The 17,767-nt window shown below is 38.3% G+C and overlaps 1 protein-coding gene across 1 annotated transcript in view; it reads right to left on the reverse strand.

Annotated features, from left to right (window-relative positions):
- Positions 1 to 7,319: 7,319 nt before the first annotated feature.
- LOC111147778 (centrosomal protein 162) overlaps positions 7,320 to 17,767 on the reverse strand; it is a 104,802-nt gene continuing 94,354 nt past the window's right edge. The window contains exon 27 of the mRNA XM_022504001.1: positions 7,320 to 8,874. Within this exon, the coding sequence (XP_022359709.1) occupies positions 8,665 to 8,874 (210 nt within the window). The 3' untranslated portion in view covers positions 7,320 to 8,664. The remainder of the gene's footprint in view (positions 8,875 to 17,767) is intronic.

A 17,767-nucleotide genomic window follows, 5' to 3' on the forward strand; every position in this document is an offset into this window, starting at 1 on the left:
CGCGCGCGCGCGCATGGGCGTGCACGTGCGCGCATGTGCAGTTGCATGAGATTCCTTTCATTATTATTTTTTTCCTATGATTGATTGTCCCACACACCCTGGTTTTATAAAAATTCTCCTAGAGAACAAGTTTATGTTTGTGTTCCTTATCCTTAAGCCCTAAGTGATTTGATCAATCTAGAATTATGTTATTTTTGAATTTTTGCTTGGGGATTTTTGCCTCTTAAATGGAGTATGAATTTGGATCCCACCTCCACATGAAGCAGGAGCTTGGAGTTCAGATGTTTTCAGAGAGCCTTTGTTGTCTTAGAGACCCTGGTAGAACCGGTTTCTTCATCCCTTTCCTCGGTCCGTGTATGGAATTTCTTGTCTTTCAGTGAGGGTCTTGTAAAGCAGGAAGGGGTCTCTACATCTTGTATGAAACCCTTTTTTCTGAATGGATATTTTAATCCACTTCATGATGCACCTTAAAACCCTGTCCCCCAGGGTGCTGTGGCATTAGCTCACAAACTTCCCATTCTGGCTTGAAATTTCCTATTTATTTGGTAAAATCTCTTTTCATGTCTTTGGCCCATTGTCTTAAATAGGGATGTTTGTTTCTTTATTGACTTTTGAGAGTTCTTATGAATATAAATCCTTTATCAGATATATGAACTGCAAATAGTTTCTCTCAGCCTATAGCATCTCTTTTTCATTTGCTTGATAGTGTCTTAGAAGAGCAGAAGTTACTTATTATGATACAGTCCAGTTTATCAATTCTTTTTAATACAGGCCATAGTTTTGGCGTTGTGTCAAAGAAATCGTCACCAAATTTAAGGTCATAAATATTTAATCTTATTTCCTATAAGTTTTATAGTTTGAAGTTTTATATTAAGGTCTATGATCCATTTTGAGTTCATCTTTGTGTATGTTGTGAAGTATGGATCTAAGTTCAACTTTTATTTTTGTATTTTGTATTAAGATACGTAATTATTTCAGCACTATTTGTTGAAAATAACCTTTCTTACTGAGTTGCCTTTGCACCTTTATTAAAAATCAGTTGTCTGTGTACGTGTGTTGGCTTATTTCTGGATAGTCTGTTCTGTTGCATTGTTCTATTTGCCTATTTTGTGCTAAATCATACTTCTTGATTACTGTAGCTTTATAATTAGTGTTGAAATCAGATAGTGTAAGTCCTCCAACTTTGTTCTTCTTCCTTGAAGTTGTAGCTATTTGGGTCCTTTGGATTTCTATATGAATTTTGGAATCAGTTTTTGGAATTTCCTCTCTTATATCCCATTCTGCCAAAATTCACCCATTCCTTAAGATACACCCTCAACCCCTCCTCTTTCACTTACCATTGCAAACAATAAATGCCTTTGGTACAATTAAAAGGAAAAAAAAAAAAAAGATACACCCTCAAAACCACATTTTCCAAACCACATTTTCAAAAAAAAGCTTTCCAGATCCCAGGTGAAAGGAATTTCTTTTTCTTCCATGCTCCACTCACACTTCATAACTCTTATCACTTTTATTCATATTTGGCTATGTGTACTTATCTGAAATTTCCTGCCATCTAGTACCCCACCAGGTCAGGGATCTTGATTTGTTCCCTCTCCCCGGTGAAAAAAGTTAGCTTTAGACTTTGCAGGAGTGAACCCCGCATTAAGAGAGATCTGCAGAAGACGTCTAGCTCATCTCCTGAATATTGTTAAGGAGTTCGACAGATTTAAAATTTTTTTTTTTATCGTATCTCTAAGTTCTCTCAGGCTTCATTATTCCTATTGCCAGTACTGCACTTTCAAAGAACAATGGGATATTGTCCGAGTGTTGAAACACATTCTAGTTGACTTGTGATAATTATGCAGCTGTGTGTTAATCTATAGTTTACATGCTCCCTCAGATTGAACTTCTGGGTGAATGTCCTATCTTTAGTGATATCAATGATATCTTTGGCTCCTAGGTCAGCAGTGCCTTGACTCAGACCTACACTATTTCCACTGGTCCCTTCTGGCTCTCCTCTAGCCTTCCACTGCAGGGAACTTACCCTCTGAAAGCCCATTATTCTCAGGAAGAATTTTTCTAGGAGTATAATCATCTCCTTCTTACGGGAGAAATTAAGCCCAGTGATCTGGCAGTATGGGGATATATTTAGTCTGATTTTGTAGAGTCTAAACTGTTCCATACTTATTAGGAACAAATACAATGAGGAAACTGTTTTTGCACCTAAGAAATTAGCAGCATAATTATATGAGTAGGGAAATCAGCTTTCTCATCACACTCAGGCATTACATCGCTGTGATCCTCACCTTGGAAAATGGTTTCTCCTGTGAGCAATATGAGGTTCAAATTCACACTTAAGAATGTCTTTTGGGGGCACCTGGGTGGCTCAGTGGGTTAAAGCCTCTGCCTTCGGCTCAGGTCATGATCCCAGAGTCCTGGGATCGAGCCCCACATCGGGCTCTCTGTTCGGCAGGGAGCCTGCTTCCTCCTCTCTCTCTCTGCCTGCCTCTCTGCCTACTTGTGATCTCTGTCTGTCAAATAAATAAAATCTTTAAAAAAAAAAAAAAAAGAATGTCTTTTGGTTTTTCTCCCTTTGTCTTTCCATATTCATGACACCTGGTGAGATCATGTAAATCCTGTTTATTTGTGGCACAGTGCTAATGTTGCTTAAAGCATCATGTGTTTAAAAGGCTAGTAGACAATTTGTTAGAAGATAGAAATCCCCTTCGTTTTTTTTCCTAAAATAGAATCTTTGCTTGTAGTTAAAGAAAATTCACGTTAAAATCTGAAATACAGTGATATAAAGTTAAAACAACAACAACAACAATGAACTATTAGAGTCCATAAACACTAGAGCAATTATTTACTTCTCAGCCTATTTCTGTGGCAGCTTTGCCATGATTCCTTCTTTATCAAAGTTCTTGAGTCATTGGTATCACTTTCATCACAGAACTGATTCCTCCAGGAGATCCTAGGAAAATAAAGAGATGGACAGGGAGGTGTGTATGTGAGTGTATGTGTGTGTATACAGTGAGAAATATAACCAGGCATCAGATGCCAAATACATGTTCAGTTTAGAGAAGAATGTGGTCGTAAAAACCTGGTGTAGTGAGCAAAGGATGTGGTGGGGGACAGGATGGTCAAATGGAAAGGAGGACATAAGCCAAGGTGTTAGCATATGTGGCATGGTTACATTAGGAGATGGGTTTGAATGAGAGGAGTGTGGTAGGCAGAATCACGCTCTCTGCTAACCATCTCCCCGCAAGGTAGCCACCTGGGGGCGTACATGTCCTGTACGTGCCAAAAGGGACTTTGCAGATACTGTTAAGGATCCTGAAATGGAGATGGGAAGAGCATCCTGGATTGTCCAGGTGGGACCAATCTAATCTTAAGGGTCCTGAAAAGCAGAGAATGTCTCCCAGCTGAGTTTTGAGGCAGTGGTAGGGAAGAACACTCAGAGAGATGCAAGGTTCTGTGAAGATGAAGGGAGGGGGGCAAAGCTAAGGAATAGAAGTTAAAAGGCTGGAAAAAGCAAGGAAACTTTCCTCCCTCCGAGAGTCTCCAGAAGGAATGCATCCCTGCTGATACCTTGATTTTAGCTCAATAAGAACTGTGTTGGACCTCTGATCTACAGAACAGTAAGATGATATATCTGTGCTGTTTTAAGCCATTAGTTTGTGGTAATTGTGGTAATTGCAGGCACAGGAGACTGGCATAGGTAGTATTTGTGTGAGAGAGTAGTCTGGGATGGAGTGTGGAGAGGAAGGCTGGGTCAGAGTGAGGAGGGCCTTGGAGGCTTAGGGTAAGGATTCTAACATTTACATCTGAAAAACAACTGGCTGAAGCGGGAAGCAGGTATGCATGCATGAAGGAGAGTTTCAGGAAGAACTCTCTGGCATTGCTGTTCTGCAGGCTATTTGGAGTGAGGAGAGCACAGGGGCAGAGGTGTCAATTAAACCTCTACGAGAAAAGGAAGGAGTAAAATGGTAACTGGGTCAGTGGTGGGAAATACTGTAAGGGCCTATTTAGCCAGAGCAGCCCCAACCCGGTTGAACTGCCATTTTGTTGTCAAACTTAAATTGACCCTGCTCCCCCTCAGGGGAACTTACTTAAAAACAAGTGCCGGAAACCAGTCCCAGGTAACAAAGCCCAAATACAAGGGTGGTTCAGGCCAGGTGGAGACAATCAGTGGGAGTGGCGCATACTGTCTCCCTAGTTACCGAGAAGTGTGGGCCCCGCCCTTTGGGCACCTTTTGGGCGCCAATTCTGACCAAGATGATAGGCTGGTTCAAATGTCTACTAGGGTAAATTGTAATTCAATTGGTCACTTATGTGTGACCTAGCAGGACTGTGCAGCTTTCTCTGTGTGTTACAACTTCATTGGCCACCTGTGTGTGGCCAGGCCCAACCATATGGCCTTTGCTCTATAAAAGTTAGTCTGGGAAGCAGGGAGGGGTCGTCCTCTCTGTAAGGGGCAGCCCCGACAGGTCTGTTCGACAGTTGGTTTGATTCTTGATGCTTGGCGCAAAATAAAGCTTTGCTTGGGGCGCCTGGGTGGCTCAGTGGGTTAAGCCGCTGCCTTTGGCTCAGGTCATGATCTCAGGGTCCTGGGATCGAGCCCCGCATCGGGCTCTCTGCTCAGCAGGGAGCTTGCTTCCTCCTCTCTCTCTGCCTGCCTCTCTGTCTGCTTATGATCTCTCTGTCAAATAAATAAATAAAATCTTAAAAAAAAATAAATAAAGCTTTGCTTGACCTTTGCTTTGTATCAGTCTCGCTCCTTTAATCACGGACCCATTATTGAGGGACCCAACATTGGGGACCCAACAATACGGGAATGGAAGGAGACATTAGAAGAAGACAATAGAAACATTGTTTTGAAGAACCTGGCTACAGGATGGAGGACCACATGTTGAGGAGAACTCTTCAGTGCGGACTAAACGTTCGTGTCTCCTCAGAATGCATATCTTGAAACCCAGCCCCTCCGTGTGCTGGTACTAGGAGAGTGGGCCTTTGGGAGGTAATTGGGATTAGGTGAAGTGGTAAGGGCGGTGCCATCATGAATGAGATTAGGGCACTTATAAGAAGTCCCGAGAGAGCTTTCTACCTTGTGAGGATCCAAGCAGACAGACCGCTTCAGGTCAGGAAGCAAACCGTCTCGGGCCCACCTTGATCTTGGACTCCCCAGCCTCCAGAACGGTGAGAAATGAGCGTTCGTTGTTTAAACCGCCCAATCTTTGGTAATTTAACGCACCCCAAACTGACATTTGAGAATGCTTAAAGTTTAGAACTGTGTGGGTGAAACGCTGAAACACAGGGGATTGGGCAGGTGGTTTCGAACATGCTGCTTTGAGGACAATGGGTAATTCCTGCAGGAACTGGGAATGAGGGGGAGGTGGCACTCAGGAGAGAGAAAAGGTGGAGACGCAGGCCCAGTTGTTATCCTGTTATGTCGGGAGTGGTGGAGTGTAGATCTAGGCTTAGACCCTTAGAGAGGGTTGGATTTGTAGATGAAGGTCAAGGGACAAAAGAAGGCAATTAATGTACTGATATGATGTATGAGGGACTGTGCTGCTGTGAAGGGTCTGATCCCAAACCAGGAATGAGCACCTGGTGGCTCTGACGAGGGCTCCTTGCAGGTCACCATAATAATGAGCAGAACAGGTAAGGCCTGGGCATGCAAATGTGTGGTTATTTACACTTACTGCCAGCAGCTGGGGTGAGTTAAAACCACCCACCCCAAGACCAAACATGTCTTTCTACTATTTACTGTCCCCTGCATCAGGATTTTCTAATTGTCATATCAGTACCCTGAGGTGGGGACCACTGGTAGGCCACCATTAAGGGTTCAAGTGCAGGGAAGGCTTAATGGGAGTAGCTCCACTGGGTCAGACTCCTGCTATGTTCTTGCCTCTCTGCTTTTGTGCTCCAGGGATGCTTACCTGGTACAAATACCTTTTTTTTTTTTTTTTTTTTTTTTGTCCGCTTCTCTTGTTCCTGAATTTACTAATGATTCATTTTGTTCTGATGAAACTTAATGCTTCCCTTCCTCCTAGAGAGTAGTTTCCCCTCTGATACCACTCTTCAAACATTTAACAATCCTACAAAGTGAGTGTAGGTGGGAAATATGTTTCCTTCTATTTGTATTATTTATGTGGTTGTGATTGAAGCTTTCAGCAAACCTGGAGACAAATGGACCTACTATGGTTTAGACTACAGGGGCATAGACTAATTAGGGCTGGACAAGTGTTGAGAAAGAATCCATGTGCTTTTCCTTTTAGACTTTTCTACAGAAACTGGAAAGGAAGGCTCTAATTCATGGGTCTGAATACCAAAATAAAATTACAGTCACTTGGGAAGTTTGGAAAATTTTCAAACTTCACTTTTCTCACCATTAATTGCTAAGGAGCTATTCAAAGCAGGATAGCGTGAATAGCTAGGTAACTGTAAAGTGTCTTATTCTGAGATTACGTCTGTTACATCATGTGCCTGTGGATCTGACCTAATTGGCATTCTTAGTAGTATGGGTGGGAAAAAGAAGTGTTTTCACCATCTTGGCATTTAGTCACAAATCTAGGATATTTGTAATACAGAATGGGACCCTAATACTGAAGCCTGTAATTCGCAAGTTTGGTGGGTTGATGTGGTTATGGCTCAAAGTAACAGATTGAATCAGAAATCTCTCTGCTTGTCAACAGCAAGCGCTATACCCTGATAAGGTTCTTGCCCTTGGATGCAGGTGCCTTATGACATTGTGAGGGGGATGGAATTGGTAGGAAGGGACTGATAATTTTTGGAACTTCATGAAAGCCTTCCTATTCAAGGAATGCCTGGGTGGCTCAGTCAGTGAAGCATCTGGGATGGAGCTCTGTCAGGTTCTGTGCTCAGTGGGGTGTCTGCTTTTCCCTCCCCCTCTGACATCCCCCCAGCTCTTAAGTCTTTAAAAAAAAAAAAAAAAAAAAAGCCTTCCTATTCAAGATAGCCTAAGTGCTGTCCATCTCTGTGTTCTCATCCTAGACCTTCAGGACAATGACTAAGGAATGGAGTATGTTTCCTGAGGTTTATAGTTCTAATAATTCTTATAGTACTTAGGGATCTTTACTCTGTAAACAGCATCGAACACCTGGTATGTGCACCGCTTATTCCAAAAGAGAATACAGAATCCTCATCAAAATAGGATGTATTTTTTTGATATTAATAGAATATTTGATGTTTCAGAATCAACCACGTTTGTGCTTGTAATGAATGACTAATGGACAGACAAAAGGGAGGGATGGGTGTAGCAATAAATTAATAGGTTTGCAGATAAAAAATACACAAAAGTACACTCAATTTAATAACCAAAATAGTTTGTTATAACTTAAAATTCTTTCACATAAAAATAGCTCCCTTTAATTAATGCTTTTTCCACCCTCTTAAAGAAAAGGACATAAAAAATGTTGAACATTAAGACATTAATTGAATTCCTTATACTTAATTTCCACATTTCATGTTTGCTATCCATAATTTCACCAAGATCTATTTCACCTGTCTTTTACAGTCTTTCACCCTTTATTATTATTTCAGAATTGCACGTACTGGCATATGGTCATGAGCACTTGGAATGTGGCTAGTGCAAATCGAGTTGTGCTATAAATGTAAAACACCAGATTTTGGAGACTAAGTATGGAAAAAAATGCAGAACTCAAGTTTTATATTGCCATTTTAGATATATTAGATAATATAAATTAACCAAATTAATTTCATTTGCCTCTTATCTTTTTAAATGTGGCTATAAGAAAACTGAAAATTACACGTGCCTCATATTATACTCCTACAGGACAGCACAGCGCTAGAACACTTAAAAACAAGGTGGCTACAGCTTGAACTTACCAATAATTTATACAAAATCTGCTTTTGGAAATGGGGATTGTAAAAAAATAAATCTGGCTACTTTTATGCATGCTTTCCATTTTTCTAATGAACATATATTACTTTTTAAATAAAGATGTTATATTCCATTTATAATCTAAGACATAAAAAAGGACTAGTATTTAAGACACAGAAGCATAGAAGATTAAAACAATGAAGAAATCAAATTTCCCTATTACATGTGAACTATATTTTGCACCTTGTATCAGGTGCAAACATGAGGCACTCAGAGGTAGAAGTGGCAGTCCGGGAGAACATGGAGAATTCACTGTTGCTGTACAAAGTTCTAATTCTTGTCAGTTATTGCAGAAGCTCTGCTACTCAGGGGACTGTCGCTGTGACTGTCCAAACCTCCGTGCTCACATTCTTCTTTAAGTTTCCAGGACAAAGAGGAGCTGTTTTTCCGGCATCAACGATTCAGAATACACACTTAGTCAAAAATGGCAGAATATGAGCAATTTTTTTCTTTCCACATCTAGACTATAAGTTAAGACCCTTTACAACTAATATCACTCGTTCTAATCATCTGACACAAAGGGACTTGCCCATAAATTACTTAACATGTGCCTGGTTAATGATTTTCAGTAAAATACAGCATTAATGTTTTTCCTTACTGATTTAGGGCAATTTAATGTGAAATGTGGCTTTTGCATTGTTTCCTTCCTGGCTACACACTGGAACGCTTGTTTTCAAAAGCCGCCTTCTCCGAGCGGCACAGTCCCATTCACCCTCCATCTTCAGGCCTTTCCAGGAGGTCCTGGGAAATGCCAGCTTCTAGTAATACTCTGGTGCACTCACTTCATCCGCAAAAGCCACAGGCACAACCACCCCCTGCCGGTGCAGCTCTCGAAGAACATCTAATATAGAGTCTAATTCTGTGCGGAACTTGTCCAATTCCCGATTCTTCAACTGGGCAAGTCTTTTCCATTTCTCAATTTCTTTGTTTTGCTCAGTTTCTACTACTTGGTGTGTTTGCTGTATTATCTGAGGGGGAAAAAATTCACATTATGGTCACAGTTCACAGTGGGGGTGAAGATTTAACCATCTCAAAGAGTTCAAGTGGCACAATGCTGACTATGGTGGAGTGGAGGGAGCTGGAGGGGGGAGCCTTACCTAATGGGTTCCATTGTGTCAATCAACAAGCTGGTGGGTGAAGAGGGTAAGAAGGGGGAATTGTAATTCTGATAGGGAGTTAGGAAGCTTTAGTCTTGTGTTTTTTTTTTTTTTTTTTCCCTCTCACTCAAAACTTTAAAAAGTACCATTTTTAAAGCATCAGAAATTTCTAATACCTTGGTATGGATCCAAACCACCGCTCCCCCCCCCACAATATTGTTCCTCTTAAGACCAGCACTTGAGGGGCAATCAAAATAGTTCTAATATACACCACACATTATAGCAGGAGAAATGATAAATATACACACATTGTACATATGTTAACTCATCTAATCCTGCTAATACATGAAGAGGTGAATTCTATATATTTATACCCATTCAGCAGGAGGGAAATGGGGGCACAGATTAAGTAAAAAATAATTTGCCCTAGATTCACAAACAACTGGTTCGAGGCAGAGTCAGCACCCTGGCCTCAGAGTCTCTGCTCTTAACTACCACCCTAGACCATCTTGCTCATGTGGATGAATTTTTTCAACTGTGAAATGAAGGTACCCTGTCCAGTAACTTCTAATACAGTTCTTATCATTTCAAAAGGTCTTACCCTAAGGGAAACATTAATCAGAAGTATTACAAACCACAAAAAGTTGGACATATAAAAACAACTAGATAGGGCAACAAAGCAGTGTTTCTGACTATTAAATATGTTGGACCTCTGCAATAGAATTTTTATAAATCTCTGGTTATAGGATAATTTCATAATTCTAAAACCAAAGCATTGGAGAAATACTGTGTAAATATTTAAGGGAAACACAAAATGCTGGATGAATTTCCAATTCTAAGTTTAAACATGCTTTGAAAATTCTAGACATCTATTGAAATTTGGCATTTAACCACTTTTTCCCAGTTATATTGCTATAACTGACAACACTGTGTAAGTTGAAAGTGCACACAACATACACTGTGATACATGCAGACGCTGTGCAAAGGTTACCACGATAGTTAACATCCATCATTCACAGTTTTAAAATTTTTTCCTTGTGATGAAAACTTAAGATTTACTTTCTTAGTAACTTTAAAATATACAATAGACCTATAGACCAATGGAACAGTTAAGAGCCAAGAAATAAATCCATGGCTTTATTATGTTAAGGTATTCCTTTTTTACCTAATTTGTTGAGTTTTTTTTTTTTTAATCATGAATAGATACTGAATTTTGTCAAAAGCTCTTTCTGCATATCTATTTAAATACTCATAGGATTTGTATTTTTGGTCATTAATGTGACGCATCACATTTATTGACTTGAGTATGTTGAACCCTCCTTATCTCCCAGGGATGACTCCCACTTAATCATAGTGTATGGGCATTTAATGTGCTGTAGAATCTGGTTTGTTAATATTTTGGAAAAATTTTACATCTTTATCAGGGATGCTGGCCTATAGTTTTTCTTGTAGTGTCCTTATCTGGCTTTCTTGTCAGGGTAATGCTGGCTTTGTGAAAATGAGCTTGGGAGTGTCCCCTCATTTTCTACTTATTGGAAGAGTTTGAGAAGGATTGGCATTAATTCTTTGAAAGTGTGGTAGAGGGAGGCCTGCGTGGCTCAGTCTGTTGGCTGTCTGCCTTCAGCTCAGGTCATTATCTCAGGGTCCTAGGATCGGGGCCTAGGGGGACACTGGGGACTGTGGTTTTGGTGGTGCCTCTAAAAAGTCATCATCAGGATGCTGGGTGGCTCAGTTGGTTAAGCATCTACTTTCAGCTCAGGTAATGATCCCATAATCGAGTCATGCACTGGGCTCCTTGCTCAGTGGGGAGCCCGTTTCTCCCTCTGCCCCTCCCCATGCTTGTGCCCTCTAAAACAAAAAAAAAAAAAAAAAAAAAAAAAATGTGGTACAGTAAAGTCAGCTGATTGGTCCTGGCCTTCTCATTATGGATTCTGTCTTATTAGTAATGGGTCCATTCCTATTTTCTATTTCTTAGTGATTCAGTCTTGGTAGGCTGTATGTTTCTAGCAATTTATTGGTTTCTTCTAGGTTGTCCAGTTTGTTGGCATATAGCTGTACACAGGAATTTCCTACGATCCTTTGTATTTTTCTGGCATCAGCTGTAATGTCTCCTCTTCCATTTATAATTTTAAGTCCTTGTTTGTCAATTTTATCTTTTCAAAGTATCCACTCCTAGAGTTTTGTTAATCTTTTCTATTGTCTTCCTATGCTTCATTTCATTTATTTTTGTTCTAATCCTTCTTTCCTTCTGCTAACTTTGGGCTTATTTTGTTCTTTTTCTAGTTCCTTGTGCTGGTAAGTAGGGTTGTTTGAGACCTTTTTCTTGATGTAGGCATTTAACACTATAATCTTCCTTCTTAGAACTGCTTTTGCTGCTACCCATAAGTCTTGGTATGCTGTGTTTCCAATCATCTCAAGATATTTTTTTGATTTCACTTTTAGTATCTTATTTGATCTGGTTAAGGTATGTTGTTGAACTTCTATGTATTTGTTAATTTTCCAGTTTTTAGTATTGATTTCTAGTTTCCTATCATTGTGGTCAGAAAACATACTTTCTATGATTTCAATCTTAAATTTGCTAAGACTTATTTTATCGCCTACTATATTAGGTATCCTAGAAAATTTTGTGTGCCTGCAAAGAATGTGTATTTTTGCTGTTGTTGGAGGGATTGTACTGTGTATGTCCATTTTGTCTATAGCACTGTTTAAAAGCCACAGTTTCCTTATTGATTGCTTGGATGACCTAACCACTGATAAGCGTGATGTATTAAAGTTTCCTATCCGGACGCCTGGGTGGCTAAGTGGTTAAGCCTCTGCCTTCGGCTCAGGTCATGATCTCAAGGTCCTGGGATTCAGTCCCTCATTGGGCTCTCTACTCAGCAGGGAGCCTGTTTCCTCTCTCTCTCTGCTTGCCTCTCTGCCTACTTGTGATCGCTCTCTGTCAAATAAATAAAGAAAATCTTAAAAAAAAAAAAAAGTCTCCTGTCATTGTATTGCTGTTTATTTCTTTTAGTTATTGTTAGTGGTTGTCATATCTATTTAGGTGCTCTGATGTTGGATGCATAAATATTTACAACTGATAATATCTTGATGGACTGACCCTTTTATCATTATATGATTATATAATTACCTCTGTCTCTTTTGGAGATTTTTTAGCTTATAATCTATTTTATGTGATATAACTACAGCTACTCCTGATTTCTGTTGGTTACCATTTGACTGAAATACTTTTTCTATCCCTTCACTCATCAGTCTATGCTGGTTTTAAAGCCAAAGTCTTTTTTTAGGTGGCATATTATTTGGACTATATTTCATCCATTTGGCAATTCTGTAGTTTGAATGCAGAATTTAATCCATTTACATTTAAAGGAACTACTGATAGATAAGGAATTACTATTGACATTTTGTTCCCTTCTGACTGTTTTCTAGATCTTATGTTCCTTGCTTCTTACATCTTGCAGTCATCTTTTGTGATGTGATGGCTTTTTATAGTTGTATACTTTGACTCCTTTATCATCTTTTCTGTAATTTGTACAGGTTTTTATTTTGTGGTTAAAATGAAGCTTACAGAAAATGTGATTTACTTTTAACAATCTATTTTAAGTTAACTTTGATAGTATACATAAACTTTACATTTTCATTCCGACCCTCCCCAACTTCTCGTTACTGATGTTAAAATTAATGTTTCTTATGTTTTGTATCCAATAAATTAGTGTAGTTGCAGTTATTTTTTAGTATGTCTTGTTTTTTCACATACAGTAAAAACTGTTTTAACTTAGAGTTGTAAATGAATTAGGAAGCACCATTACAATTTTGGTCAATCTATTTACCACTGAGTTTTTAACACCATTTATATGTTTTTATGATGTTAATTGGTTTCCTTTTATTTCCACCTGACAAATTCCATTTAGCATTTATTTTAAGGCAGTCTAGTGGTAATGAACTTAACTAGCTTTTTATGTTTATTGTATTGTGTACAACATAATGATTGACATTTGCATATGCTGTGAAAAGGTCCTACATTAGTTACCAAATGTGTTTTCCTAGTAAGAACTTTTGAGATCTACTCTTTAACAGCTTTAAGATATACTATTGTATTAACTATAGTCACCACACTGTACATTACACCCCTTTAACTTGTTTATTTTACAACAGTTTTTACCTTTTCTCCCTACACACATCTTGCCTACATCCCATGCTCTGCCTCCAAAAACAACCTATTCTATTTATCTTTGCATATAGCACTTAAGAATTTTTAAGATTGACTTTTAAAAATTTCAGATAGTTTATTGTGCATAGGAATGCAACAGATTTCTATATATTGGTTTTGTATTCTGCAACTTTACTGAATTTGTTTTAGTTCTAACAGTGTTTTTGTAAAGTCTTTAGGGTTTCTTATATATCTTATCATGTCATTTGCAAAGAGTGATAGTTTTACTTCTTTTGCAATTAGGGGACATTTTATTTCTCGACTAATGCATCCTTGTTTGTGTTTTTTTTTTTTTTTTAAAGATTTTATTTATTTATTTGATAGAATAAGATAAGTAGGTAGAGAGGCAGGTAGAGAGAGAAGGGGGAAGGAGGCTCCCTGGTGAGCAGAGAGCCTGATTCGGGGCTCCCAGGGCCCTGAGATCATGACCTGAGCCCAAGGTAAGAGGCTTAAACCACTGAACCACCCAGGCGCTCCTTGTTTGTGATCTTAAAGGAAAAGCTTTCAGCTTTTCACCAATGAGTGTGGATTTTATTATGTCAAGGTACATTCCCTCTATATTTTGTTTGTTGAGTTTCTATTAGGAAAAGATGTTGAATTTTGTTAAATGCTTTTTTTGCATTTATGGAGATCATCTTATGATTTTTACTCTTCATTTTATTAATGAGGTATATCACACTGATTTGTGGATGAGAAACCATCCTTGTATCTCTGGAATACAACTTGATGGTGTATGATCCTCTTATAACATTGCTGAATTTGACTTAATAATTTGTTCATGATTTTTACATCTATGTACACGAGGGACATTGACTAGTGTTTTCTTGCATGGTTTTGGTACCAGGGTAATGCTGGCCCTGCAAAAGTAAGTTTGAAGAGTTCCCTCCTCTTTTATTGTTTGCAAATGTTTGAAAAGCACTGGTACTGCTTCTTCATTACATATTTTTAGAACTCACCAGCAAAGCCCTCTGGTCCTGAACTTTGTCGGGATGTTTTTGATTACTAATTCAATCTCCTTACTAGTAATCAGTCTTATTCGATCTTCTATTTCTTCATGATGCCTTTTGGTAAATTTTATGTTCCTAGAAATTTATCCATTTCTCCTAGGTTGTCCAATTTGTTGTACAATTATTCATACCAGTCTCATCCTTTGTATTTCTGTGGTATCAGCTATAATGTCTCCGCTTTCATTTTGATTACATTTATTTTGGTTTTCTCTCTTTTCTTGCTTAGTCTAGCTAAAGGCTTGCTAATTTTATCTTTACAAAGAATGAACTCTTAGTCTCTTTTAATCTTTTTAGTCTTTATTCCTGCTCTGATCTTTGTTATTTCCTTAATTTTGCCATCTTTGGGCTTCATTTATTCTCTAGTTCCCTGAGGTGTAAAGCTGTCTATCTGAAATCTTGTTTCTTGACACAGGCACTTAATGCTATGAACTTCCCTCTTAAAACTATTTTTGGTGCATCCCCTAAGTTTTGGTATACTGTGTTTCCATTTTCAACTGTCTCAAAATATTTTTTTCTTTTTATTTTTTTTTAAGTTTTTTTTTTTTTAATTCATTTATTTGACAGATCACAAGTAGGCAGAGAGGCAGGCAGAGAGAGAGAGAAAGGAAGCAGGCTCCCTGCCAAGCAGAGAGCCAGATGCGGGCCTCGATCCCAGGACCCTGAGATCATGACCTGAGCCAAAGGCAGAGGTTTAACCCACTGAGCCACCCAGGCACCCTCAAAATATTTTTATATGTCTCTGTCGATTTGTTCTTCAACCTATTGGTCGCTTAATTTGGTTTCATTACACACATTTGTGAATTTTCCATTTTTTCCCTTTGTAATTGATGTCTAGTTTCATATCCTCGTGTTTGGGGAAATTGGCCTGATACTTCAGTCTTCAATTTATTAAGACTTGTTTCATGGCCAATATATGATCCATCCTGGAAAATGTTCCATGTGTGTTTAAAAATGTGTATTACTACTTTTGGATGGAATGTTCTGTATATGTTAATTCCATCTTACCTAATGTGTTGTTTCAGCCAATGTTTCCTTAAAGTTTTCTGTCTGGATGATCTATTGATGTCTAAAGAGACATATTAAAAAAAAAAAAAAAATTGCCAAGACTGATTCCAAGAGTTTACTATTCGTTTTTTTGTAGTTTTATGGTTCCAGGTCTTACATTTAGGTCTTAATCCATTTAGAGGGTTTTTTGTTTTTTTTTTTTGGTATATGGTGTAAGATAGTGGTCCAATTTCATTCTTTTGCATGCAGCCATTCAGTTTTTCTAGAACCATTTATCGAAGAGACAGTCTTATCTTCATTGTGTATTCTTGACTCCTTTATCATAGATTAATCGACCACATAAGTGTGGGTTTATTTCTGGGCTTTCTATTCTGTTCATTGATCTGTATGTTTTTCTGCCAGTCCTATACTGTTTTCATTACTGTAGCTTTGTAGTACAGTTGGAAAACTGGGAGTGTGATACCTCCAGCTTTGGCTACTCGGGGTCCTTTGTGATTCCATATAAACTTGAGGAATATTTATTCTAGTTCTATGAAAAATGCTACGGTTGGTATTTTGATAGGGATTGCACTGAACCTGCAGACTGCTTTTGGGTACTATGAACATCTGAACAATATTCTTCCAATTCATGAGTATGGTGTATCTTTCCATTTATTGTGCCACCTTCAATTTCCTTCAACTAGGTCTTAGAATTATCAGAGTACAGGTCTGTTAACTCTTAGGTTAAATTTACTCCTACATATTTTATTCTTTTTGATGCAGTTATAAAGTGATTGTCTTAATTTATTTTTGCTGATTTTTAGTATACAGAAATGCAACAGATGTCTGTATGCTGCGACTTTACTGAACTAATTTATTCTGATTTTTTTGTGGAGTCTGTAGGGTTTTCAATATACAGTATCATGCTATCTGTAAATAGCAACAGTTGTACTTCCTTATCAATTTGTATGCTATTTTTTTTTTTTTTTAAAGATTTTATTTTTTTCACAGACAGAGATCACAAGTAGGCAGAGAGGCAGGCAGAGAGATGGGGGGAAGCAGGCTCCCTGCCGGGCAGAGAGCTCGATGTGGGGCTTGACCCCAGGACCCTGAGATCATGACCTGAGCCAAAGGCAGAGGCTTTAACCCACTGAGCCACCCAGGCGCCCCTGCTTTTTATTTGTCTGATTATTGTGCCTATGAATTCCAGTACTATCTTGAGTAAAAGCAGTGAGAGTGGACATCCTTGTACCAAATCATGAAAAAGCTTTATTTTTCACCACAGAGCAGCATCATGTTAGCTATGGGTTTGTTGTATGTAGCCTTTATTATGTTATGTTCCCTCTGTAGCCAGTGAGTTGAGAATTTTTATCATGAATTTATGTTGAGCTTTGTCAAATGTTTTGATTGATATCTGCTGAGATTATATGATTTTTATCTTTTCCTTTGTTAATGTGGTGTCTCATGTTGAAGATGCTCAACCGTCCTTGCATCGCTGGAATAAATCCCCCCATATTGTGGTGAATGATTCTTTTAATGTAGTTTTGAATTCAGTTTGCTAATAATTTTGTTAAGGATTTTTGCATCTATGTTGATTAGGGACAAAGTCTGATTTCTTCTTTTTTGTTGTGTCTTTGTTGTTGGTATCAGGGTAATAGTGGCTTTGTAAGAATGACTTTGAAAATATTCCCTCCTCTTCAATTTTTTTCATATAGTTTGAAAAGGATTGGAATGAATTCTTTACAGGTGTATTCTTCCAACATTTGAAGCCATCTGTTCCTAGACTTTTCTTTCCTGGGAATTTTTTGGTTACCAATCCAATTTTGTTATTGGTAATTAGTCTGTTTAGATTTTCTATTTCTTCCTGATTCAATCTTGGGAGACTGTATATTTATAGAAATCCATTTCTTCTAGGTTGTTCAATTTGTTGTCATAGAACTTTTCACAGTAATCTTTTATAAACCTTTGTATTTCTGTGGTATTGGTTTAATTCCCCCTCTTTCATTTTTGAGTGTATTTATTGAAGTCCTCTCATTTTCTTGATGAGTCTGTCTTTACAAGCTTATCAGTTAATGTTTATAATTCAAAGAACCACCTCTTAGAGACCAAAAAATAGAAAAGGTGAATGAACTATTTCATTTATTTTTTTTTTCTTGACCTTTATTACTTCCTTCTTTCTCCTCTCTTTGAGCTTTATTCTTTTTCAGTTTCTTTAGGTGTGATAGATTTTTTTATTTTTATTTTTTTTTTTTAAGATTTTGTTTGAGAACAAGCGAGCACAAGTAGGTGGGGGGAGTGACAGAGGGAGAGGGAGAAGCAGATGCCCCACTGAGCAGGGAGCCCTACATGGGGCTTAATCCCAGGACCCTGAGATCATGATCTGAGATAAAGGCAGGCACTTAACCGACCAAGCCACCTAGGTGCCCTGAAATATTTCTTGTTTCTGTTTTGAAAGATTTCATTTATTTGTCAGAGAGAGAGAGAGAGAGCACAGAGACAAGTAGGGGAAGCGATAGGCAAGGGGAGAAGCAGGCTCTCTGCCGAACAGGGAGTCTGATGTGGG

This window comes from Enhydra lutris, unplaced genomic scaffold, assembly GCF_002288905.1.
Source record: "Enhydra lutris kenyoni isolate GAN:26980312 unplaced genomic scaffold, ASM228890v2 scaffoldscaffold17, whole genome shotgun sequence".
Lineage (NCBI taxonomy): Eukaryota > Metazoa > Chordata > Mammalia > Carnivora > Mustelidae > Enhydra > Enhydra lutris.